Source organism: Mustela putorius, unplaced genomic scaffold, assembly GCF_011764305.1.
Source record: "Mustela putorius furo isolate JIRA1106 unplaced genomic scaffold, ASM1176430v1.1 tig00000174_pilon_pilon_pilon, whole genome shotgun sequence".
NCBI lineage: Eukaryota > Metazoa > Chordata > Mammalia > Carnivora > Mustelidae > Mustela > Mustela putorius.
The window spans coordinates 44133689-44157682 of record NW_025421304.1 but is presented as its reverse complement, the minus strand read 5'-3'; the positions used below and the strand labels follow the sequence as shown (position 1 = coordinate 44157682).

At 47.3% G+C, this 23994-nt stretch overlaps 1 protein-coding gene across 11 annotated transcripts in view; it reads left to right on the top strand.

Annotated features, from left to right (window-relative positions):
• The window catches only part of FANCA (FA complementation group A), a 61076-nt gene that overhangs the window by 13147 nt on the left and 23935 nt on the right, over positions 1 to 23994 (top strand). For all 11 annotated transcript variants that reach the window (XR_006605653.1, XR_006605654.1, XR_006605655.1 and 8 more), the window contains 11 exons: positions 1907 to 2019; positions 3280 to 3356; positions 3597 to 3738; positions 4040 to 4173; positions 8146 to 8256; positions 9630 to 9725; positions 9818 to 9877; positions 11500 to 11588; positions 12188 to 12248; positions 12328 to 12377; positions 19234 to 19310. Coding sequence is in view for 7 of the 11 variants with exons in the window: in XM_045076479.1 (XP_044932414.1) it covers positions 1907 to 2019; positions 3280 to 3356; positions 3597 to 3738; positions 4040 to 4173; positions 8146 to 8256; positions 9630 to 9725; positions 9818 to 9877; positions 11500 to 11588; positions 12188 to 12248; positions 12328 to 12377; positions 19234 to 19310 (1010 nt within the window). In the remaining 4 variants the exon portion in view is untranslated. The remainder of the gene's footprint in view (positions 1 to 1906; positions 2020 to 3279; positions 3357 to 3596; positions 3739 to 4039; positions 4174 to 8145; positions 8257 to 9629; positions 9726 to 9817; positions 9878 to 11499; positions 11589 to 12187; positions 12249 to 12327; positions 12378 to 19233; positions 19311 to 23994) is intronic.

Genomic DNA, 23994 nt, shown 5'->3' with positions numbered 1-23994 from the left:
TCCATAGTAAGGGGAAGGCAGGCCTGGAAGCTGGTTCTCTCCTGGGAATCCAGGGGAATTCTCCCACATTCCCAGGCCTTGCAAAGCCCTCCAGCATCTCACTGTTCTGCCTCGATGGCCTGTGTTCTGGTTGCTTTAGCGAGCTAGATCATGCCGCACGTCGCTTGCACTGATCATACGGCGTTGCGCTGTCTCTCAGTTTTATGCATTTTTATTTTTTTTAATTTTTTTAAAAGATTTTATTTGTTTATTTGACAGAGAGAGATCACAAGTAGAGAGGCAGGCAGAGAGAGGGGGGAAGCAGGCTCCCTGCTGAGCAGGGAGCCCGATGTGGGGTTCGATCCCAGGACCCTGAGATCATGACCTGAGCCAAAGGCAGAGGCTTTAACCCACTGAGCCACCCAGGTGTCCCAGTTTTATGCATTTTTATAACTGCATGGCTCAAACCCATGTCTTGCGAGTCCGAGAATGACTATGGATGTGTTTGTTTCTTTTTAAATTTCCTTTTCTTTTTAAAGTCTTTTTTTTTTTTTTTTTAAGATTTTATTTATTTATTTGACAGAGATCACAAGTACGCAGAGAAGTGGGGTGGGGCCAGGAAGCAGGCTCCCTGCAAAGCAGAGAGCCCGACGTGGGGCTCAATCCCAGAACCCTGAGATCATGACCTGAGCCGAAGGCAGAGGCTTAATGCACTGAGCCACACAGGCGCCCCTTAAATTTCCTTTTTTAAAAAAGATTGCTCTATATTTAAAAAAAAAAAAAAGATTGCTTTGTATGAGAGGGGGAGTGGGTAGGGGCAGAGCAGAGGGAGAGTCCCCATCAGACTCTCATGGAGTCCCAGCTCGGGGCTCAATCTCATGACCCCGAGATCACGACCAGAGCCAAAACCAAGAGTTGGACGCCTAACTGACTGAGCCCCCAGGCACCCCTCTTTTTAAGTTTCTTATTTGGTTGCCAATATTTACAATAAAACCAGACTCTGCCCCCACCCCCCCTGGTCTGGATGGCCAGGCTTCCTGGTACATGGGACTCGCATCACAGTTTTGTCTACCCGGAAGGCCAGCAGGGCCCGTAGCTGCCCTTCCTGCCCAGTGTCTCCCCGTGACTTGTGTGACAGGAGCTCTTCTCCCTGGGGAACTGGGAAGAGCTTCAGTGACTCTGACCCTGGCTCACTGAAGTGCCCTCAGGGCCCCACTGTCCGGCAGCCCCGAGAGCCTTTGTCCCTCCTGCCGCATCAGTCACGTCCTGCCTGCTGACCTTCCTCCCCCTCCTGGCACGGGAGGTCCTTGGCTTCAGGAACCGTTACTGCATCTGAGTGCCAGTGGGTGCCAGGTGCTGTGCGCCAGCCTGGCTATTGCCCTGCTGCCCGTGACCCTCATTTCACAGATGGGCACACTGAGGCTTTGTGAGGTTGGCATGTTTCCAAAGGGAAAGCCTTCCCTTTCCAAGTGTCCTACTCCATGGGCAGCTTCTTTCTTACGGAACCTGCCCTTCTCTGGACTTCTTTTATTTTGTTTATTTATTTATCAGAGAGCTAGATAGGGAGAGCTCAAGATGGGAGCAGAGGGGGAAGCAGGCTCCCGCTGAGTTGGGAGGCCGATGTGGGGCTCAATCCTAGGCCCCCGAGATCATGACCTGAGCCAAAGACCGATGCTTCACCAACAGAGGTGCCCCCCCACCCTGCCCCCAATGCCCTTGAACTTCTTTTCACATTAGTGGCACCGTGGCCTGGCTGGCTAGTGCTTCAGGGTTATGGGAAGGGCCAGCCTGTGCGCCCCCTGGACTTGGGACTGGGGGCTTCGGGGTGCACGTAACCTTGCTGGACAGTGACCTTTGGTGAGCTCTTGCTGTGGTGTGGGTGTGATGTTGTCGGCCCTGCGGGGACCTCTCGCTGCTGTGTTGGCAGGTTCGGCGTGTTCTGTGGACACATGTGTGGTGGAACGATTTCAGCAGATGTGCCAAAGAGATTTTTCAGTCATACTCTGACTCAGGTGCTGACTCACCAGCCTGTGCTGAGAGGTGGGTTCCTGGACCCCTTGCTTGCCTCCCTCATGGGCGCGTGGGCCCTGAATGTCCGCACTGAGATCGCTTAAGACTCGAGGGCACGTGAGCGTCAAATATCCTTTCATTTGAAAGTTACACATTCTCATAAAGAAAATTCAGAATTAACAAAGTATGGGAAGGAGAACTGTCCCCTGGGTCATCATCGAAATAGAAACACGTTTAACGTGAAACTTTTCTTGTGGTCCTTTCTCAATAGATGAATATTGAGTTATCAGAGTGGATTTCTAGATTCTTCTTTGATCGATCCTCTATCACATAAGCACTGATGTGGGAGTTAGGGACCCTGACCCTGTGCAGTTGAAAATCTGCATATAGCTTTTTTTCTTTTTTTAATTAAATTTATTTATTTGTCGGAGAGAGAGCACAAGCAGGCAGAGAGAGAAGCAGGCTCCCTTCTGGACAAGGAGCCCAATGTGGGACTTGATCCTAGGACCCCGGGATCATGACCTGAGCTGAAGGCAGAGGCTTAACCGACTGAGCAACGCAGGCGCCCCTAGCTTTAGACTTTCCCAGACACAAGTACTAACAGCCTTCCTGGTGAGAAGCCCTTGATTAATACGCATTTTGTATGTGACATGTGCTGTGTACTGTGTTCTTACACTAAAGTAAGTTGGAGGGAAGGAGGTACCGTTCAGACACGACAGGAAGAGAACACGTTGGCAACTGGTACCGCATTAAGAAAAAGCGGCAAGCGAGTGGACCCACGTGTCTCAAGTCCATCTTGTTCAGGGGGTCAGCTGTAGTTACAGGCTCTTTCCAGAAGTGGTCGATGCCATGTCATGTGCCCACGAGTGTCCTTGGGGTGATGTCACCATCTGTTCAGTGATGGGGTTTGCAAGTGCTCAGGTTCCTGCCCGCCAAGCTCACTCTGTGTGGCACCGTGTCCCCAGCAGCGTTGTCAGGTAGCACGAGGGAAGCTTCTGGCACTCGCCGTGGTGCACTCTGGCCTGCTCCAGCCAGACCTTGCAGCAGCGTCCTTGCTGATGGCTTACCCACCATTAGAGTTGAAAAGAGCAAAGTTCAACAATTGACACCTTAGAAAATACAGCAGATCCGGCAAGGGCTTAGCAACAAGGAGCTGGGCCAAAGACACACCTGATAGCAGAAGACGGTTCACAGACAGAAATGATTGCTAATGATTGAAAAAATGCAAGTTAGGACAGCTTTTTGTGATGACTGAGTGACATATTTGTCTGCTTTTACTCCTGAGTGAAGTTTCTGATGCTGTTCGGATGCAGAGAGAGTGGAGCTTCGCAAAGACCCACCCCCTGCTCACCAGTCTGTACCGCAGGGTGGGTGACGCGCTCCTGCTGGTGGCAGGTGGTCCCGGGGCTCCCATCTAGACCCCTGGGGGCCCAGAGGCTGGACTTGTCACGGGGGCGGAACACCTTCTCCTTGAAAGGAGACCCCTTGCTGTTCACAGGGACCCTGAGGGGGGCGGCAGGCACTGCTGGAAGTGGGGGGGGGGGTGAGGCCCGGCTGCCCGAGGAGTGGCTTGTTTCCACAGCTGAGCTGGGGACCTTCTGTTGCAGCTCTTCGCCATACTGTGCCCGGAGGAGCTGATTGGCCACTTGCAGGAGGTTCTGGAAACACACGAGGTGAACTGGCGGCACGTGCTCTCCTGTGTGTCTACACTGGTGATCTGCCTGCCCGAAGCGCAGCGACTGATTAAAGGTGCCCTTGGCGGGGAGCCCCCAGCGCATGTGTGCGGGTCCCGCGGTTGGTGGCTGAGCCTGTGGGTGGAGGTGGCTGCTGGCTGCTCTGCTCCCCAGCGAAGGGCGCCCCGGTCTTCCCGTCCATGCCCTCCATCTGCCTCCCATGCAGCCGCGTGCCGTTGGTGTCGGGTTGCTCTAGGCCCTCATGACCCCGTCTCTTGCACTTGGCGCTGGGCATGCACAAGCTCCCACCCAGTGTGTCCTGCCCCTGGTAGCACACAAGTCCTTGTCTGCCTCTCTCGTGGGTCCTTCCCTCCTAGACTGGGTGGCCCGACTGCTGGCCCGAGCGTTTGAGAGCTGCGACCTGGACAGCATGGTCACCGCGTTCCTGGTGGCACGTCAGGCTGCGCTGGAGGGCCCCTCCGTGTTCCCGCCCTACCCAGACTGGTTCCAGGTGAGCCCCCCACCTCTGGCGGTATGCACTCGCGGCTGGGCCCCCAGCTCGCCGTCCCAGGGACACTCGTGTTCAGTGGTCAGGTCTGTTCGGCCCGCCTCTCCCGGGGCCCCATGCTGCCCATGCTGGTCCTCCCGTCGTGGCCAGTACACCTGCCGGACCAGGTCCCCAGGTTGGGGTGCTGTCGGGAAAGCGTAGACTGTTGTGGTGGGTCTGCGCCATGTGTGTTCTCGCTGGCCCTCCCCTCGGTGGACGCTGCCCTGGTTTCTCGCCCTGTCCATGCCACAGTGCCCAGACCTGCTGGGGCTGCTGCTGTGGGGGTGTCTATCCACATATACGCTTTGAAGGTTGGGAGAGCGTCAATCTGGTGGGTTGAGAGCCATCCGAGTCCTTGTAGATGTTTCGGGTTTGCCTGGCGCGCTGCCTGGCTGCCTGGCGGCTGCTGGTGGAGAGCCCATGCTCCCCAGCTCTGAGGGCAGCTGCACCGGCCAAAGCTGCCTTGGCCCAGCCTCTGCCCACCTATTGGGGAGGATGGGCGGGCACGGTGTTTGCTCTCATCTCCTCACCCCGGTGTTCCCAGCAAGAGCTGCTGGCCCAGGGGCTCCTGCTGGACATGCAGGGGCTCTGGCCATGTCCTCAGCCAGGGTTCCCTCTCTGGTCCTAAGAGCCGGCCTGTGTCAGCATGTGGTTTCTTTCCCCAAGACCTGAGTCCAGGTCATTCGGTCCAACCAGGTGTCTCTGGGCCTGGGATTTGCTGAGTTTTGGGGTGTCATATGGACGGGAATGCTTCGCACATGTTGCGTTGATGGTGGGGTGTTATGGGTTTCTTTTTACTTCTACCTTTTCAGTTTTATTGAGATACAGTTTATAGAAAATGCACGCAATTTAAGTGAAAGTTTGGGTGAGTTTGAAAGATGTTTATGTGCATGTTCAGTGTTTGATCTCTTTTAATCTTTATTTTGAGAATGTTAATGTAAAAAGGCCAACGTGATGACTTTGAATTTGAGCCGTTTGGGGTCCTGAATCCCAGTTCTCAGCTCACCTCAGTGTCCTTGTAACTCATTTTCCTGGAGTGACAGTGTGTGCCACTGCAGCCACGCATCTGGGGACGGGTCTGCTCCTCTGATACTTCCTGTAAATACCTCACAGACCCTGCTCTCTTCTGGCGGCCTGTTTCTCATGCTCTTTCCGGGGTGTCCTGAGGCTCACTCTTGACGGAATGAGTGTTGCCAAGGGTCCCTGACCCGTCTGTGTAGACAGATGAGACCAAGTGGTGCCCCTTGTACGTTGGTGGGAGCTGAATGGTGATGTGGGGGCACTCGTCTTTCCGTCTGGTGGCTTGTTTTTTTTGTTATTTTTTTTTTTAGTTTTTATTTTATTTTTTTAAGATTTTATTTATTTATTTGACAGAGATCACAAGTAGGCAGAGAGGCAGGCAGAGAGAGAGGAGGAAGCAGGCTCCCCGCTGAGCAGAGAGCCCGATGCGGGGCTCGATCCCAGGACCCTGAGATCATGACCTGAGCCGAAGGCAGAGGCTTTAACCCATGGAGCCCCCCAGGCGCCCACCCCTTTAATCCATTTTGAATTTGGTTTTGTGTGTGGTGTAAGAAAGGGACCAGGTGCGTTCTGCGTGTGGCTGTCCAGTTCCCCCAACACCCTTTGTTGAAGAGACTGTGTTTTCTCTGCTGGATCATCTTTCCTGCTCCGTTGAGGATTACTCGACCAGAGTTGTGGGTTCATTTCTGCCTTTTCTGTTCTGTTCTTTTGATCTGTGTGTCTGTTTTTGTGCAAGTAACATAATATCTTGATCACTACAACTTTATGAGATTTCTAAAGTTTGTTTTATTATTGTTATTTTTTTAAAAATTTTAAGTAATTTCTACACCCAACATGAGGCTTCAAGCTGCAACCCCCAGATCAAGAGTCCTGTGCTCTAACTGACTGCCAGCCAGGCATCCCATGGTCACCAGAAGTCCAGAATTATGATGCCCCCAGCTTTGCTCTTTTTCTCCCCCCAAAGTTGCTTTGGCTATTTGGGTTCTTTTGTCAGTCCATAGAAATTTTAGGATTGTTTGTTCTACTGTGAAGAATGCTGTTGGTATTTTGGTAGGGTTTACAGTAAATTTATGGATTGCTGGGGTACTTGGGTGGCTCAGTCATTGAGCGTCTGCCTTCGGCTCAGGTCATGGTCCCAGGGTCCTGGGATCGAGTCCTGCATCAGGCTCCTTGTTCGGTGGGACACCTGCTTCTCCCTCTCTCTCTCCTGCTTGTGTTCCCTCTCTTGCTGTGTCATTCTCTGTCAAATAAATAAACTAAAAAACACACAAAAAATGTTTGATAGAATTCATCTGGCCTGGAATTCTGTTTATTGGGAGTTTATTAATGACTGAATTTCTTTGCTGGGAATCGATCTGTTCAAGTTTTCTATTTCTTTTTCTTCTTTTTTAAAAAATATATTTTATTATTTATGTGTGAGACAGAGCGCGTGTGTGCGTGAGAGGAGAGAATGTCAGAGGGAGAAGCAGACTCGGAGGTCCTGGAACTCCGGGATCACGACCTGAGCAGAAGGCAGTTGCTTAACCGACTGACCACCCAGGCACCCGAGTGTTCTATTTCTTCTGTTTCAGTTTTGGGAGGTTTTATATTTCTAGCTGTTTATCCATTTCTTCCAGATTGTCCAGTTTGTTGACATACAGTTTTTTGTCATGATGTCTTATAATTGTCCCTATTCCTGTGGTACTGGTTGTTACTTCCTCTCATTTGTGATTTTGTTTCTTGAAGTCTTTATAAGTCTGACTAGAGATTCCTCATTTTTATAGCTTTTTTTCAAAGAACCAGCTCCTGATTTCATTGATCTGTTATTTTTCTTTTTTTGTTTTAGCTTCTGCATTATCTCATCTTTATTATGTCCTTCCTTGTGCTGGTTTTAGGTTTTGTTTTGTTCCTTTTCTAGTTCCTTTAGGTGTAAGGTGCGGTCGTGTATTTGAGATTTTCCCCCCCTCACGGGGGGCCTGAATCGCGATAAACTTCTCTCTTCCGCATCCCAAAGGTTTTGGACTGTTTGTGTCCATCTTCATTTATGTCCACATACTTTTTTTTTTCTTGACTTCTGGGTTGGCCCATTCATTTTTAGTAGCATGTGGAACCTCCATGTGTTTGTGGTTTGTCCAGATTTTTCTTGTGGTCGACTCCTGGTTTTATAATGTTGTGGAGTTTGTTCTGTCGGTCTTTAGGTCGCTTTCTGGAGCATTTGGGATGATTGGGGTTACCTAGTTGTGTCTGTGGGACAAGGTGAGCTGAGGGCCTCCTGCTCTACCACCTTCTTCCCCTTACCTGTGACTTCTGTTCAGAAGAATTCTGACCGAAATCCGGCATTGCGATGGAGGTGCTGCAGGCCTCCAGCCGCAGTGGCAGAGGCTGTGGCGTGGTGGTGAGCTGGGCCGCGGCAGGACTTCGTGTGGCTGGGTGTTCGGTTCTCGGCACAGGCTCCTCGCGGCCCCTCAGGGCCGGTGTCCGTTCTGGAATGCCCAGTTCCTGCAAGGGCCCACTTACGTCTTTGTGAGCTGGGCACTTCCAGGGGCGCCGGGGCTGCCCTTCTCGGCCCCTCGCTTGCAGTGACCTTGTCGTCACCGAAGAGTCGGAAGTGGCTTCGTGGTGTGGAATGTGTTTGTTGGCTGAGGAAACGCCCTTGGCAGGGCAGCTAATAAAGACACTGTGCTTCTGAGGGTCACCAAGAGCGCAGTTACTGATCCCTGAGGAATGGGGTTTTCATCTTTGCTGTAAGTGGTCAGCCCGCTTCACAGCCAGGCAGAGCCGTGCGCGGTGGGGCTGCTGCGGCCTGCGTGGCTGTTTGCCTTTGGGTGCAGCCGAGCCTGTGTCTGTCGCCACTGCCGTGTCCCTGCGGGGGTGGTGTGGGTGGTGCGGCCCCTCATGGAGCCAGCTGCCTGGCCCTCACCCCGCCTCTCCCTCCAGGCCTCCTTTGGGAACACAAGGGGCTTCCACAGCAGCAGCAAGAAGACACTGGTCTTTCTCTTCAAGTTCCTGTCAGACCTCGTGCCCTATGAGGCGCCCCGGTACCTGCAGGTGAGCAGTGGCCCACACTCCCAGCGTCCCCCTGGCTGGCCCTGCCGCGGGCCTCCCCACCAGGGTTGTGCTGGTGCTCCGCCGTGGGCACCACGTGGGTGCTACTGACATGCCCAGGGACTGGCGCGATATCTGTCCCTGCGGGGCTGTCGGTGACAGCTCACAGTCCCTCACAAGGGTGGGGAGGTCTGTGCTGGCTCAGAAGGCACCTGCCTGGTCGGGGGGTGTTGTTGCGGATGCAGTGCTACAGGCCCCTGTTTGGTTTTTGAATGATGTATTATTTATTTTTAGGTAGTTTCAGGTTTTTATTTATATTCCAGTTAGTTAATATATAAAATAATGCATTTTTCTGTTGAAGAAGAACTAGGATATACCCCAAAGTGCCCAAGGCCATTGCTTCCAGAGGTGGAAGAACTTACACCCTCAGATAGAATTTGCATTTTTAAATATTTTTTTTATTTATTTGACAAAGAGAGAGAGATCACAAGCAGGCAGAGAGGCAGGCAGAGAAAGAGGGGGGACACAGGCTCCCTGCTGAGCAGAGAGCCCCATGTGGGGCTCAGTCCCAGGACCCTGAGATCATGACCTGAGCCCAAGGCAGAGGCTTAACCCACTGAGCCACCCAGGTGCCCTTAGAGTTTGCATTTTTAATCACAAATCTGCAAGCATTCCGTGATTAAAAATGCCTTATTGCAAGCTTTCCTTTTAATCAGATAATTCTGCCCAGCATTGTTTGAAGGGTAGGGCACTAGAAACTCATTTTTTTTTTTTTTTTTTTTTATTCATTTGACAGACAGAGATCACAAGTAGGCAGAGAGGCAGGCAGAGCGAGAGGAAGGGAAGCAGGCTCCCCGCGGAGCAGAGAGCCCGATGCGGGACTCGATCCCAGGACCCTGAGATCAAAACCCGAGCAGAAGGCAGCGGCCCAACCTACTGAGCCACCCAGGCGCCCTTCTTGTAATTCAGAAATTTCAGAAATTTCCATGACATTCCAAAGAATACATGTGACCTAAGGGACCAGGAATCCTATAGAATGTGCCAAGACCTGGTGAAAGCTCAGGACTCCCAGCCTGCCTTGAGGGCTCGACACCTCGTCTGCCTGGGGCTGGGGCACCCCGTGTTTGCACTGTAGGGGACAGATTGGGGGGAGTGCCAGGCTGCGGAGGGTAAGGGCCAGCTCTGTGCGGGGACCCCGCTGCATGTAGACAGACCCTCAGCCGGGGGAGAGCCCCCTGGAGTTCATGGCTCACTCATCCTCTGAGTTTCCAGCCGTCCGTGTGCATTCAGGCGGTGGCAGCGAGCTGTTGGAGCTGCCCCAGGAAGTCCCCCCTCGTTCCTGGGTTGTGGGGTCCAGCTCTGCCGTCCGCCCGCAGGCACACATTCTCCACCCGCCACTGGTGCCAAGCAAGTACCGCTCCCTCCTCACGGACTATATCGCGCTGGCCAAGACGCGCCTGGCGGACCTGAAGGTGAGTGTGGTCTCCCCTCCCCGCAGCGACTGCTCCTCGTCCTGTCCCTTCAGAGGCCCGGGCCTCATGTTCCCGCTGTGTCCCCTATGCAGGTTTCAATGGAAAACATGGGCCTCTACGAGGATCTGTCTTCAGCCAGGGACATCATAGAGGTAAGGTCACCTCGGTTCTGCTGCTGCCTGTGGCCTCTGGCCTGTGCTCACCCAGTGCAGTCCAATTTCCTGGGACTTGGGAGTGGAGCACGTGGGCCTCTCCCGGCAGCTGTAGCTGGAGGATGGGCTAAGTTACTGTGTGCAGGAGGGTGGGTCTGTCTTACAGATTGTTGTTCACATGGGTTTGCATTGAAGTCTTTAAAATGGGGTGGGAGGAAGATCTGTGTTTCTAAGAATTGCAGGAACAAGTGTTCACTGTATTTACATAAAGCAAATGTCAAATGGCCGTTTGGCGTATGTGTGTTATTTTGAGATTCACTTACTTAGGTACAGCTGGGTGACTCAGTCAGTGACGTGTCTGCCGACAGCTCAGGTCATGATCCCAGGGTCCTGGGATGGAGCCCTTCATTGGGCTCCCTGTGTAGCCGGGAGTCTGCTTCTCCCTATGCCCCTCCCCCTGCTCATTCTCTCTCTCTGTCTCTGGTAAATAAGTGAAATCTTTAAAAAACAAACAAAATAGGGGCGCCTGGGTTGGGACGCTGCCTTCGGCTCAGGTCATGATCTCTGGGTCCTGGGATCGAGCCCCGCATCGGGCTCTTTGCTCAGCGGGGAGCCTGCTTCCTCCTCTCTCTCTGCCTGCTTGTGATCTCTCTCTGTCAAATAAATAAATAAAATCTTAAAAAAAAATTTAAATAAATAAATAAATAAATAAATAAAAAACAAACAAAATAAAAGACTCTCTTACTTAAACGTGAGTGGCCGGACAGCTCTTACAGCTGCCATGAAAGTTTTAAGTGAATATTTTTAAGTAGTTTATGTATTTATTTATTTAAGATTTTATTTGAGAGAGACAGCCAAAGAGAGAGTATGAGCAGGGGGAGGAGCAGACGCCACACTGAGCGGAGAGCCCGACGTGGGACTCCATCCCAGGACCCTTGGGATCTGAGGCGAAGGCAGATATATCATTGGCTGAGCTGCCTCGGTGCCCCCTAGTTTTAAGTATTTAATGTAGGTATCTAAGATTTATTGCTATTCATATGTTGTCGTTTCATAATTTTGGTGACTGTGAACAATTACGTCCCTTCCCCTTCCCACTTCGGAGTCGTTCTTCGGAACCCTGTATTCTCCCGCAGGGGGTCAGAAGGGTGGCAGAGGGTCTCGGAGGTGGTGAATGATCCCCGAGGTGGCCTGGTGCTAGGTGCTTGCTTCCTGAGAGCGTGAAACAGCAGTCAGTCCCTTTCTGTGGTCTTGCTGGCCTTGGTTTGTCCCAACGTCCCCTTGCTGTGCTGGCAGCCAGCCTGTGGCTGTTGACCTTGAAATGGCAGAGTTGCCGTGGCATTCTTCCCTGCTCAATGTCTTGTCTTGTTTTTGTTTTTGTTTTTAAGATTTTATTTATGTATTGGACAGGCAGAGATCACAAGTAGGCAGAGAGGCAGGCAGAGACAGAGGAGGAAGCAGGCTCCCCGCTGAGCAGAGAGCCTGATGCGGGGCTTGATCCCAGGACCCTGAGACCATGACCTGAGCCGAAGGCAGAGGCTTAACCCACTGAGCCGCCCAGGTGCCCCTCAATGTCTTTTCTTTGAAATCTTGTGTCCTTCCCCACCCTCCCTGTACGGAGCCAGCCCGATAGCCAAGCACAGCAGGATGTGGAGAAGGCCATCACGGTGTTCGAACACACAGGGAAGATTCCTGTTGCCGTCATGGAGGCCAGGTAGGGCCTTGCTTCCCGGAGTCGCCCCATCTGTTCTCAGAGCCACTTGTAACGGGTGCCTGCTGCTGGGTGGCTGAGGATAGATGTCCCAGCACAGGTCCTGTAGTGAGGAGGCACGGAGCCTTAGCTGTGGAACTCATTTTCTTGAGGAGAAACAATGGGGATGGTTGAGTAGAGCCCACAGAGAAGGATGAGAACGAGTCCATGGTTTGGTGGTTGGTGTGTTTGTTAATTTTTATGTTTAATTATTTTATTTATTTGAGAGAGAGAGAGAGGAGCAGAGGGAGAGGGAGAGGCAGATCCCCGAGCTGAGCAGCAGCCCGATGTGGGGCTTGATCCCAGGACTCTGGGATCATGACCTGAGCCGAAGGTGGACTCTTAACAGCTGAGCCACCCAGGTGCCCCTAAATAAGTAAATCTTAAAAAAAGAGAAAATGGTAGAGTATCACAGCCGTGACATGGAATGGGACGACCCGCTCGTGCCACCCTGTGAAATGCAGCGAGATTCTGTGGAAACGGATGTTTTCGTGGCTGTCCGTACGGCGCGCTAACACTTCAGTCATCTCTGGCGCCTTTGGATCTGCTCTTCTCTGTTGCAGCATCTTCAGGAGACCCTACTACGTGTCGCACTTTCTCCCTGCCCTGCTCACTCCTCGTGTGGTCAGTACATGTGGTCATGGACTTAGGGCCCAGTTGGCAGAGAATGAATGTCTCACTGGAATCCTGTCTTCTCGCACAGCTTCCAAGAACCCCTGATTCCAGAGCGGCCTTGATAGAGTCCCTGAGGAGGTACGGAAGGACATCTGTATCCAGAAGGGTTTTTGACAAATGCAAAAAAATTGTGGTTCTTTTGTAGAGAAATGTGTGTTATTTATAAAATATTGGCCTAAAATTTGTTAAGATTTTATTTTACTTTATATATCTAAAGATTTTATTTATTTGTTTTTTAAAGATTTATTTAAAAAAAAAAGATTTTATTTATTTGACAGAGCGAGATCACAAGCAGGCAGAGAGAGAGGGAAGCAGGCTCCCCACTGAGCAGAGAGCCCGACGCGGGGCTCGATCCCAGGACCCTGGGATCATGACCTAAACAGAGGCTTTACTGACTGAGCCCCCCAGGCGCCCTCAACATTCATTAAGATTTTAAAAAGAAAATTTCTTTAAATCTGAATATCACCACTGAATATCATTTCTTGATGAACTTTTAGGACTGTCTTTCTGGGAATTTAAGATAGTCACGTTATTGGTCCATAATCACTGTGAAAGGAGAATTTTAAGCAAAGAAGGAAAGGACTAGGGAGACACGGAAGCCTCGCCCTACAACAGATTGGACTAGACCTGGGACTCCAGTGGAACGTGGAGTCTCGGGCCCCTGGCTCACACTTGACCAGCTTTCCAAACTTGTTCTTTCTGTAAATCCTGCTTCCTAGTGAAGCTCCTAGAACATAATGATACCAGGGGCGCCTGGGTGGCTCAGTGGGTTAAAGCCTCTCCCTTGGGCTCAGGTCTTGATCCCAGGGTGCTGGGATCGAGCCCCACATTGGGCTCTCCGCTCATCGGGGAGCCTGCTTCCTCCTCTCTCTCTGCCTGCCTCTCTGCCTACTTGTGGTCTATCTCTGTCAAATAAATGTAAAAAAATAAAATAAAATAAAAAAGAGTTGGAAAGAGAAAGAGCCCAGAAAGTAAAAGTAAACTTTTTCATCTTAAAATAAGATTGTTTTCTGGGATCCTTATTTTTATTTATTTTTTACATAAAATATTCCAGAAGTACAGAGACCATTGTAAAAAGCACCCATATCCCCCACTCACATTAATGCTTTGCTCCCTTTCCTTTTTTTTGTTTCTGCTCAAATAAAACAGTACAGGCACTGTTGAAACCCTTCTCGGGGGCCTGGGAGCTGAGGGAATCTCCTCTGCCCTCTGCCCAGCCCCTGCTCAGGCTCTCTCTCAGTGTTTCTCCTCTCCCTCTCTCTCAAAAAAAAGGACAAAACAAAAAACCATTCTCCGTCCAGTTCCCTAACCCGCTTTCCTTTTCCCTGAGGAAACCATTATCCTGAAGTTGATGTATAATCTTTTTTCTATTTTTATTTTATTTTATTTTGTTTTATTATTTTTGTAGTGGGGGACGGTCAGAGGGAGAAGGACACAGGGCTCGATCTCCTCACCCTGAGATCATGACCTGAGCCAAAATCAAGAGTCAGATGCTTAACCGAATGGGCCACCCAGCCACACCGCTTTTTTCTCTGTTTAATTTTTTGAATTCTGTTCTGGGGGTGCAGCTGCTGCGCTGCACGATCCCAGGGTCCCATGGCCTACAGAATAACTACCTTGACTCACTTACCCATCGCTCTGACAGAACTCTGCGGTGAACTCCAGTATCATGTTTTATTTCATTTTATTTATTTTCAAAGATTTTATTTACTTAGGACAGAGAGTGAGACAAGGAACACAAGCAGGGGGAGTGGGAGAGCGAGAAGCAGGCTCCCCGCTGAGCAGGGAGCCTGATGTGGGGCTCGATCCCAGGACACTGGGGACCATGACCTGAGCCGAAGGCACCCCAGTGTCATGTTTTAGTCGTGCTTCAGTAAACATCCTTCTGTGTATCTCCATGGAAACTCAGAATTTTTAGTGGAATTTCCTTAATTTTATAGATTAATTTGTGGATAGTTGACTTTGTTATAACTTTCCTGCTATGAACATAATATATCTTTTTAAGCCTTTCAGTTGTAGATTTTTCTGTCTTGTAAGTTTTGTGTTCCGTATACTACTAGGTACTTAGATTTTATTGCTGTGAAAAGCATATTTTTTTCTTTTTGTTGTTGTTTTTTTTTGTTTTGTTTTTGCTGAGGTAGAGGTGCTCCGCTATCTCATAACCTGCTGAAGTTATTTTTAGTAGCTAGGTAGTATATTTTCTTTGTAGATACACTGTCTATAAGAATAATTTGTCTTGGGGCACCTGGGTGGCTCAGTGGGTTAAAGCTTCTGCCTTCAGCTCAGGTCATGATCCCGAGGTCCTGGGATCGAGTCCCGCATCAGGCTCTCTGCTCAGCGGGGAGCCTGCTTCCCTTCCTCTCTCTCTCTGCCTGCCTCTTGTGATCTCTGTCTGTCAAATAAATAATTTAAAGAATAATAATAATTTGTCTTTTTTTTCTGATCTTTATACTTCTTCATTTTTGTCTTATTGTATTAGGTAGACTTTTTAGTATTATATGAAACTATAGAAATAAACTGTCTTGTTCCTGACTCAAATAAGAATGCTTCTACAGTTTTACCAATATTTGATTTGCTGTAGTCTACTTATATTTTCATATGGTCTTTATGATATCAAGAAAGTTCCCTCTATGTGAATTTGCTAGGACTTTGAGCATGAATTAATGCTTTTGTTGTGTCTCTGGAGGTGGTTTGGGTTCTGTGAGTCGCCCCAGGACGGACGACTTTTAGTTTTCCACTGTCCTCGCACTCCTGGATCACTTCTAGATCACTACCACATCACTTGGTAATGATTTTTAATTGTGGAGGCTGTTGAATTCGAATTAGTAATACTTTAAGATTTTTGCATCTATGTCTCATATGTTTTTACTCATCTTGGCTGCTTTGACATCAAGGTTGTAGCACCTCATGGAATGAATTGGGTGGCCTTCCCTTTTTCCCGAGTCCTAAACAGTCCATATAACTCAGCGATTTTGTGTTCCTTTAAGTTCGGTCAAACGTGGCTCTACAGTCATCTGTTCCTGGAATCCATTTCAGAGGCAGGCTCTGGACAACTGATTCAGTTTCTTGAATGTTTGTTTGTCTAGTTAGGTTTTTCATTTGTTCTTTTATTTTTTTTTAAGATTTTATTTATTTATTTGAGAGCGAGACAGTGAGAGAGAGCATGAGAGGCGAGAAGGTCAGAGGGAGCAGCAGACTCCCCATGGAGCCGGGGTTTTTGATTTGTTCTTGAGTTAGTTGTATGTTTCTAGAAAACCATCTATTTTATCTACATTTTTAAATTTACTGACATAGCATTGATTACCATGTATGTATATATATTTTTTTAAGTAGGCTCCATGCCCACCGTGGGGCTTGAATTCAAAACCCTGAGATCAAGACCTTAGCCGAGTTCAAGAGTTGGATGTGTGACTGACTGAGCAATCCAGACGCCCCCTGCTCTCGCCCCGCGTTTTTTTTTAATTCCTATTGTTACTTTTGCCCTTGATGACTCTCTCTTGTTAAAGATTTGTCTGTTGTATTAATTTTACTGCATAACTACTTTTTTGGGGGTTTTTTGGTATTATTTTGGTCTTATCATATCTGCTGATTTATTTTTTATCTTCTATATTATTGCTTTTAGATTTTAACTTTACTATTGCCTTCTCCGTATTTCCTTGAGTTTACTCTTTTGTTCTTTTTATAGGTTCTGAAACTGGTTGTTTAACTCAGTGTTTTATAGTCTTTCTTGTGTTTTAATACAGGTATATCTTAATATTAATTTTTTTAAAAGATTTTATTTATTTATTTGTCAGAGAGAGAGAGAGAGAGAGAGCGCGCGCACACACAAGCGGAGAGAGAAGCAGGCTCCCTGCTGAGCAAGGAGCCCAAGACGGGACTTGATCCCAGGACCCTGGGATTATGATCTGAGCCAAAGGCAGCAACTTAACAACTGAGCCAACCAGGCATCCCATTCTTATAGTTTTTAGTTAGTTGTAAATGAATTAACAAATTTTCCAAACATACAGATAATTGTCCCAGAGCTTTTATTGCTGATTTCTGCTTTAATTATATTATTTTCAAAGAGCATGATTAGCTTTTTATGGATTTTTTTAATAAATTGAGACTTTTCCACAGACTATGTACCTGTTCAGGATTTGTGAACATTCCCTGAATATTCTTTTTTTTTTTAAATTTATTTGACAGAGACACGGCAAGAGAGGGAACAGAGGCAGGGGGAGTGGGAGAGGGAGAAGCAGGCTTCCCACTGAGTAGGGAGCCCACTGTGGGCTTCAGTCCCAGGACTCTGAGATCATGACCTGAGCCGGACGCAGAGGCCTGACGACTAAGCCACTAGGTGCCCCTGTACTGTCTATTAGGATTTATTTACTTACTAGGCTGTTCGTGCCAGCTTTCCCCTTCTTTTCTTTTTGGTGTATGCATGGGATGGCGTCCTCATTCATTGACATTTATTTCTAGGCTTTTTTTTTTTTTTAAGTAAGATTTTTAAAAATTTATTTATTTGATAGACCTCAAATAAATAGAGAGAGGGAAGCAGACTCCCCGCTGAGCAGAAAGCCTGATGTGGGGCTTGATCTCAGGAGCCTGGATCATGACCTGAGCCTAAGGCATAGGCTCAACCCACTGAGCCACCCAGATGCCCCTATTTCTAGGTTTTAAAAAATTGTTTTTGGAGGCCCCTGGGGTGGCTCAGTCAGTGAAGCATCTGCCTTTGGCTTAGGTCATAATCTCAGGATCCTGCATCGGGCTCCCTGCTCAGTGGGGAGTCTTTCTCTCTAGGCCCCTACTCCCCACCCCCACTCATGCTCACCCCTCCCCCCACTCATGCTCACCCTCGCATTCTTTCTCTCTCAAATAAATAAAATCTTTTAAAAAATGTTTTTGTCAAAGTCAAGTAAGGATATAGAGTTAAGTTTCAGTGTTATAAAGTTTATTAGGAGAAACAGCCATCTCCCCAACACTTCCCTACCATTTCTTTTTCTGTGGAAGCAAGCATTTTCGACTTTTTTTTTTTAAGATTTTTTTTATTTATTTGAGAGAGAGAGAGATCACAAGTGGGCAGAGGCAGGCAGAGAGAGAGGAGGAAGCAGGCTCCCCGCTGAGTAGAAAGCCTGATGCAGGGGTTAATCCCAGGACCCTGAGATCATGACCCGAGCCAAGGGCAATGGCTTAAGCCACCGAGCCACCCAGGTGCCCCAAGCATTTTCAACTCTTAACTGAATTTTTTTTTTTTTAAGATTTTATTTATTTATTTGACAGAGATCACAAGCAGGTAGAGAGGCAGGCAGAGAGAGGGGGAAGCAGGTTCCCCACTGAGCAGAGAGCCCGATGTGGGGCTCGATCCCAGGACCCTGAGGTTATGACCTGAGCCAAAGGCAGCGGCTTAACCCACTGAGCCACCCAGGCGCCCCTCTTAACTGAATTTTGATATTTATCTTTATATTTATTTTCTTTTTTTCTTTCTTCCTTTCTTTCCTTTTCTTTTTTTTGGGGGTGGGGACAGTTTATTTAACCCTCACATTTGGTAGGTAGTTCGGTGAGGTATAGAAATCTAGGTCGGAAATACTTTTCCTAAAATTTTTTAAAGTATTGCTCTGTTGATGTCTAGCTGCTAGTGCTGATGTTGAGCTGTTACATTTCTGATTCTTTGCACGTGTGTTTTTCTCTGGAGACTTCCTGTGCCTTTTTTTTTTTCTTCCCTGTGTTCTGAAATTTAACTGCTGTGTATTTCGGTATTTAGGTCTGTTTTCATTTCTTGGCTGAGCAGAAGGTGGGCCTTTTAATCTGGAAATTCATGTTCTTCAGTATAAGAAATCTTCTCAGATATTTTAAAATCTTCTGTTATGAGAAATTCAAGACAGAAAATAGAATAGTATTTATGTCACGCTCATAATATGAGCCCCCGCTGCTCTGGGCTGTTTGGAAGCAAACCCCAGGCCCAGATGACATCAATAGCTTATTTCCCATGTGGCTTCTTCTTGTGGCTCCCACTTCTCAGGCATTGGGTCGCCAGATTGTCTTCTGACTTGTTCTCTGTTTTGCATGTCTGTTTTTTGGGGTGTAATTTCTCTCTTTTTAGTAGGATTTCTTCCAGTTTACCTGCCTGACCCTTCTGTCACTGTCTTAGCTCTTTGAGGATGAGTGGTGTCTGACTTGTCCTTTTCTGTAGGGTTCTGCACTTCCTCAGATTTGCTCTTTTCTTTTCCTTTGCATTCCTTTCTACTCCTGAAGCTCATGGCTTTCCGGTCCCCAGGTGCTTGGTGTGGTCCTCAGGTGCGGGCCGTCCTCGGCCTGCCCCTCGTAGGGGCCTCCTGCTCTAGGACCCATGCATCTCCCTCCTTTCTCTGGTTCGTCGTCTGGGTTTGTAGCACTGTGGCGAGGCTGCCCTCCTGACTCACTGCTTATTCTGAGACGTTGTGTGATGTAGGCCATACCAGTGCACGTGTCCCGTACCTGACTCACTGCTTATTCTGAGACGTTGTGTGCTGTAGGCCATACCAGTGCACGTGTCCCGTACCTGGGCTGCCACTCTGGCTCCTGCTCCTCTGAACCTCTTTGTCATAGGACTTTGTTCTATAATTCTGTGTTTTTTTAATGACATTAATTGGATGTTTTCTCCGTATTACTCGTTAAAAGTCATAAATTCATTTGAAAAATTTGGAAATTACCCAAACTTTAATGAGAGCAGTGAAAATTATAATCTCACTATCCTAAGGCAACCCCATTGGCAGGTATTTTTATACGACACGTTATGAAACAGGACAATTTGATTCATGTAATGGTTTCTTTTTTTCTAAAAACAGGGTCATACTATAAGGTATGGGTAATAGATTATATCATGTATTTTTGTTCTGTGATGATATTTGGAATTGTGAGCTTGAGACCTAATTTGAGTCGTGGTTGACTTGGGTTTCCATGTTTTCTTTTGATCCAGGGCAGATAAAATCCCCGCGTCTCTGTACTCTACCTATTGCCAAGACTGCTTCACTGCCGGAGAGAAGAAGCCAGAAAGTAAGGTTAATGGCTCTGTCCCTGAGGCGGGCACCTTTTTGGCTCCCTGGTCACAAGGTATGCAGGCAAGACCTTGGCCAGTGCCGGTCTGGCTCAGTCAGGACAGACCTACCCTACTTGTTAGGTCCCAGCCCGGAGGCCTTGGCAGGTTACCTGCTGGGGCACCTCCCTGCTGTGCTGCACGAGGCTGTGATGTGCCTTCTCCTTGCTTGTCCTGATTTGGGTGACCTGTCAGACGAGGCAGCCAGGCTTGAGGCCTGCAGTGTTGAATCTGAAGTGGGATATGATTGGGGGGATCTGCTTTTTGGGTCGGCTGAGGCTTCTCTCTTGAGTTGGAGATCACTCGGCTCATGAGGAAGAGTGCTATAGGCCTAGGTCTGATCTGTAACAGCATGCTTGCGGCAGCAGTGCTGGAAGCCACTGGGCAGCCTTGCTGGCAGATCCTACCCATCCCATGGTCTCCACTAACCGGGCAGTGGTGGGAGGCTGATCAGGAGGGCCTGCTTCCTCAGCACTGTCAAATGGTTTAAATCCTCTGACCTTTGCCGGGTCAGCTAGGTTGAATGAGGCTGTGTTTTCTAGTTCTGTCTCCCAAAACCCTTCCTTTTACACACTTGGATGATTTCTCACAGCCACGGAGCCTGAAGAAACTTGAGAGGGCAAAGAATGAAAGTCCTAGGTCTCACACTTGTTTGCAACAGTACTGAAACAGCTCACCTCCGTGCTGGGGGTACCAGCAAGGCTGTAGGGCTGTGTCCCGTGTGTGAGAGGCAGCTCCTCCCTACTACCCAGCCCCCTGGCCCTGCCTTGGGGGCCTCAAGAATGTTCACTATACTTTATCTGGCAGGGCTTATAAAAGAAGCCTTATGATTTCTGGTTTTGTCCTAGTGTTTAACTTGTGAGGCTCACTGCGTTTATCCAGTGTCTTCTCTGGTGACCCCAGAACTGGAACTTACTCTGCTTTTAAAACATATGTAGTGTGCATTCCTTTTTTTTTTTTTAAGGTTTTATTCATTTATTTGACAGAGCACAAGAGCACGAGCAGGGGGATGGGCAGAGAGAGAGGTATAAGCAGGCTCCCTGCTGAGCAGAGAGCTGGATGTGGGGCTGGACCCCAGGGCCCTGAGATCGTGACCTGAGCCAAACAAAGGCAGACGTTTAACCAACTGAGCCACTCAGGTGTCCCTCGAAACATTTTTCTTAAAGAGCTAGCAAGATGGTGGAGTAGGAGACCTACATTTCGTCTGGTCCCAGGAATTCAGCTAGAGAGTTATTAAACCATTCTGAACACCTATGAACTCAACAGAAGATCGAAGAAAAGAATTGCAGCAACTCTAGGTACCGAAAAGCGACCACTTTCTGGAAGTTTCAGATCTCCTCTGATTTGTTTCTCTGGAGTTGTTGCTACCTATTTAGCATTTTGTTCTCTTGTTCTTCTAGTTCTCTGGACAAAATGATGAAATGGAAATACTCACCTCAAAAGAAAGAACAAGAGGCAGTACCAACTGCCAGGGACCTGAGTAGCATGGACATTAGTAAGATGATGAAACTAAGAGTTCAGAATAGCAGTTATAAAGATACTAGCTGGGCTTGAAAAAAAGCATAGAAAATACTAGAAAATCCCTTTCTGGAGAAATAAAACATAACCAAGTCAAAAGATCAAAAAGGTCATTAATGAGGTGTAATAAAAAGTGGAGGAATTCACTGCTCAGATAAATGAGGCAGAAGAGAGAATTAGTGATCTAGAAGACCAAGTAATAGAGAATAAAGAAGCTGAGGAAAAGAGATAAACAACTATTAGATCATGAGGGGAGAATTCGAGAGACAAGTGATACCATAAAATGAAGTAATACTAGAATAATTGGCATCCCAGAAGAAGAATAAAGAAAGAGGGGGTAAAAGGTATATTGGAGCAAATTATAGTGGAGAACTAACCTAATTTGGGGAAGGAAACAGACATCAAAATCTAGACATTCAGGTAGACATTGAAAATAGAAGGAGAGACAAAAAGCTTCCAGGACAAACAAAAACTAAAAGAATTTTTGAACACCAAACCAGCCCTACAGGAAATTTTGTGTCCTCTAAGCAAAGAGAGAGTCTAAAAGTAGCATAGACTAGGAAAAAAACCAGAGACAATATACAGCAGTGGTCATCTTACAGGCAATACAATGCACTAAATTCATATCTTTCACTAGTTGCCCTGAACGTAAATGGACTAAATGTCCCAATCAAAAGACACAGGGTATCAGATTGGATAAAAAAATAACACCCATCTATATGCTGCCTGCAAGAGACTCATTTTAGACCCAAAGAGACCTCCGGATTTGAAGTGAGGAGGTGGAAAACCATTTGCCATGCTAATGAACAGTAAAAGAAAGCTGGAGTGGTGATCCGTATATCCAGCAATTTAGATTTTAAACCATAAGAGATGAGGAAGGACACTTGACCATACTTAAATGGTATATCCAACAAGAAGATCTAACACTTGTAAATATTTATGCCCCTAACATGGGAGCAGCCAATTATATAAGCCAATTAATAACAAAATCAGGGGTGCATAGGTGGCTTAGTGGGTTAAACCTCTGCCCTCGGCTCAGGTCATGGTCTCAGGGTCCTGGGATCGAGCCCCCCATCGGGCTCTCTGCTCAGCGGGGAGCCTGCTTCCCTCTCCCTCTCTGCCTGCCTCTCTGCCTGCTTGTGATCTCTCTCTCTGTCAAATAAATAAATAAAATCTTTTTAAAAATATCAAAATCAAACACATCGACAATAATACAATAATAGTAGGGGACTTTAACTCCCCCTCACTGATATGGACAGATCATCTAAGCAAAAGATCAACAAAGAAACAAGGACTTTGAATGACACACTGGACCAGATGGACATTATAGATACATGCAGAACATTCCATCCCAAAGCAACAAAATACACATTCTTCTCTAGTGCACATGGATCTATTCTCCAGAATAGATCACATTGTGGGTCACAAGTCAGATCTCAACTGGTACCTAAAGATTGGGATCACTCCCTGCATATTCTCAGACCACAATGCTTTGACACTCAAACTCAGTCACAAGCAGAAAGTTGGAAAGCACTCAAATACATGGAGGGTAAAGAGCATCCTACTAAAGAATGAATTGTCAACAGGAAGTTGAAGAATGAACAAAGTTCATGGAAACAAATGAAAATGAAACCATAACTGTTCAAAATATTTGGGATGCAGCAAAGGCACTCCTAAGAGGAAAGTATATAGCAATACAAACCTTTCTCAGGAAACAAGAAAGGTCTCAAATGCACAACCTAACCTTATACCTAAAGGAGGTAGAGAAAAGGCAAAGAAAGCCTAAACCCAGCAGGAGAAGAGAAATAATAAATATTGGAGCTGAAATTAATGCAGTAGAAACTAAAAGAATGGAACAGATCAATGAAAGTAGGATCTTGTCCTTTGAAAGAATAAGATTGATAACCCTTTGGCCAGACTTATCCAAAAGAAGAGAGAAAGGACCCAGATAAAATCATGAATGAAAGAGGAGAGATCACAACCAATACCAAAGAAAAAGAGACGATTATAGGGGTGCCTGGGTGGCTCAGTTAAGCATCTGTCTTCAGTTCAGGTCATGATCCTGGGATCGAGCCCCGCATTGGACTTCTGCTCAGCGGGAAGACTGCTTCTCCCTCTCCCACACCCCCTGCTTGTATTCCCTCTCTTTCTGTATCTCTGTGTCAAATAAATAAATAAAATCTTTTTTAAAAAATTACAAGTACATGGGACGCCTGGGTGGCTCAGTTGGTTAAGCAGCTGCCTTCAGCTCAGGTCATGATCCCAGCGTCCTGGGATGGAGCCCCGCATTGGGCTCTCTGCTCAGCAGGGAGCCTGCTTCTCCCTCTGCCTGCCATTCTGTTTGCCTGTGCTCGCTCTCTCCCCCTCTCTCTGATAAATAAATAAAATCTTAAAAAAAAAAATTTCTTTTTAAATTACAAGTACATAATATGAACAAGTATATGCAAAAAAATCAGGTAATCTGGAAGAAATGGATACATTCCTAGAGATGTATAAACTTCCAAAACTAGAAACAGGAAGAAATAGAAAACCTGAACAGAACCATAACCAGCAAGGAAATTGAAGTAGTCATCAAAAATCTCCCAACAAACCAGAGCCCAGGGCCAGATGGCTTCCCAGGGGAATTATACCGAACATTTAAAGAATTAATACCTATTCTTTTGAGACTTCCAAAAAATAGAAATGGAAGGAAAACTTCTAAACTCATTTTATGAAGCCAGCATTACCTTGATCCCCAAATCAGACAAAGGCCCCATCAGAAAGGAGAATTACAGACCAACTCCTTGTTGAACACAGATGCAAAAATTCTCATGAAAATACTAGTCAGTAGGATCCAACAGTACATTAAAAGGATTATTCACAGTGACCAAGTGGGATTTATCCCAGGACTGCAAGGTTCGTTCAACATCCATAAATCAATCAATGTGATACAATACATTAGTAAAAGAGAACAAGAACTATATGATCCTCTTAATAGATGCAGAAAATGTGTTTGACAAAGTACAGCATCCTTTCTTGATCAAAACTCTTTACAGTCTAGGGATAGAGGGTACATTCCTCAATATCATCAAAGCCATCTATGAAAAACCCACAGTGAATATCATTCTTTGATGTATGAAAAACTGA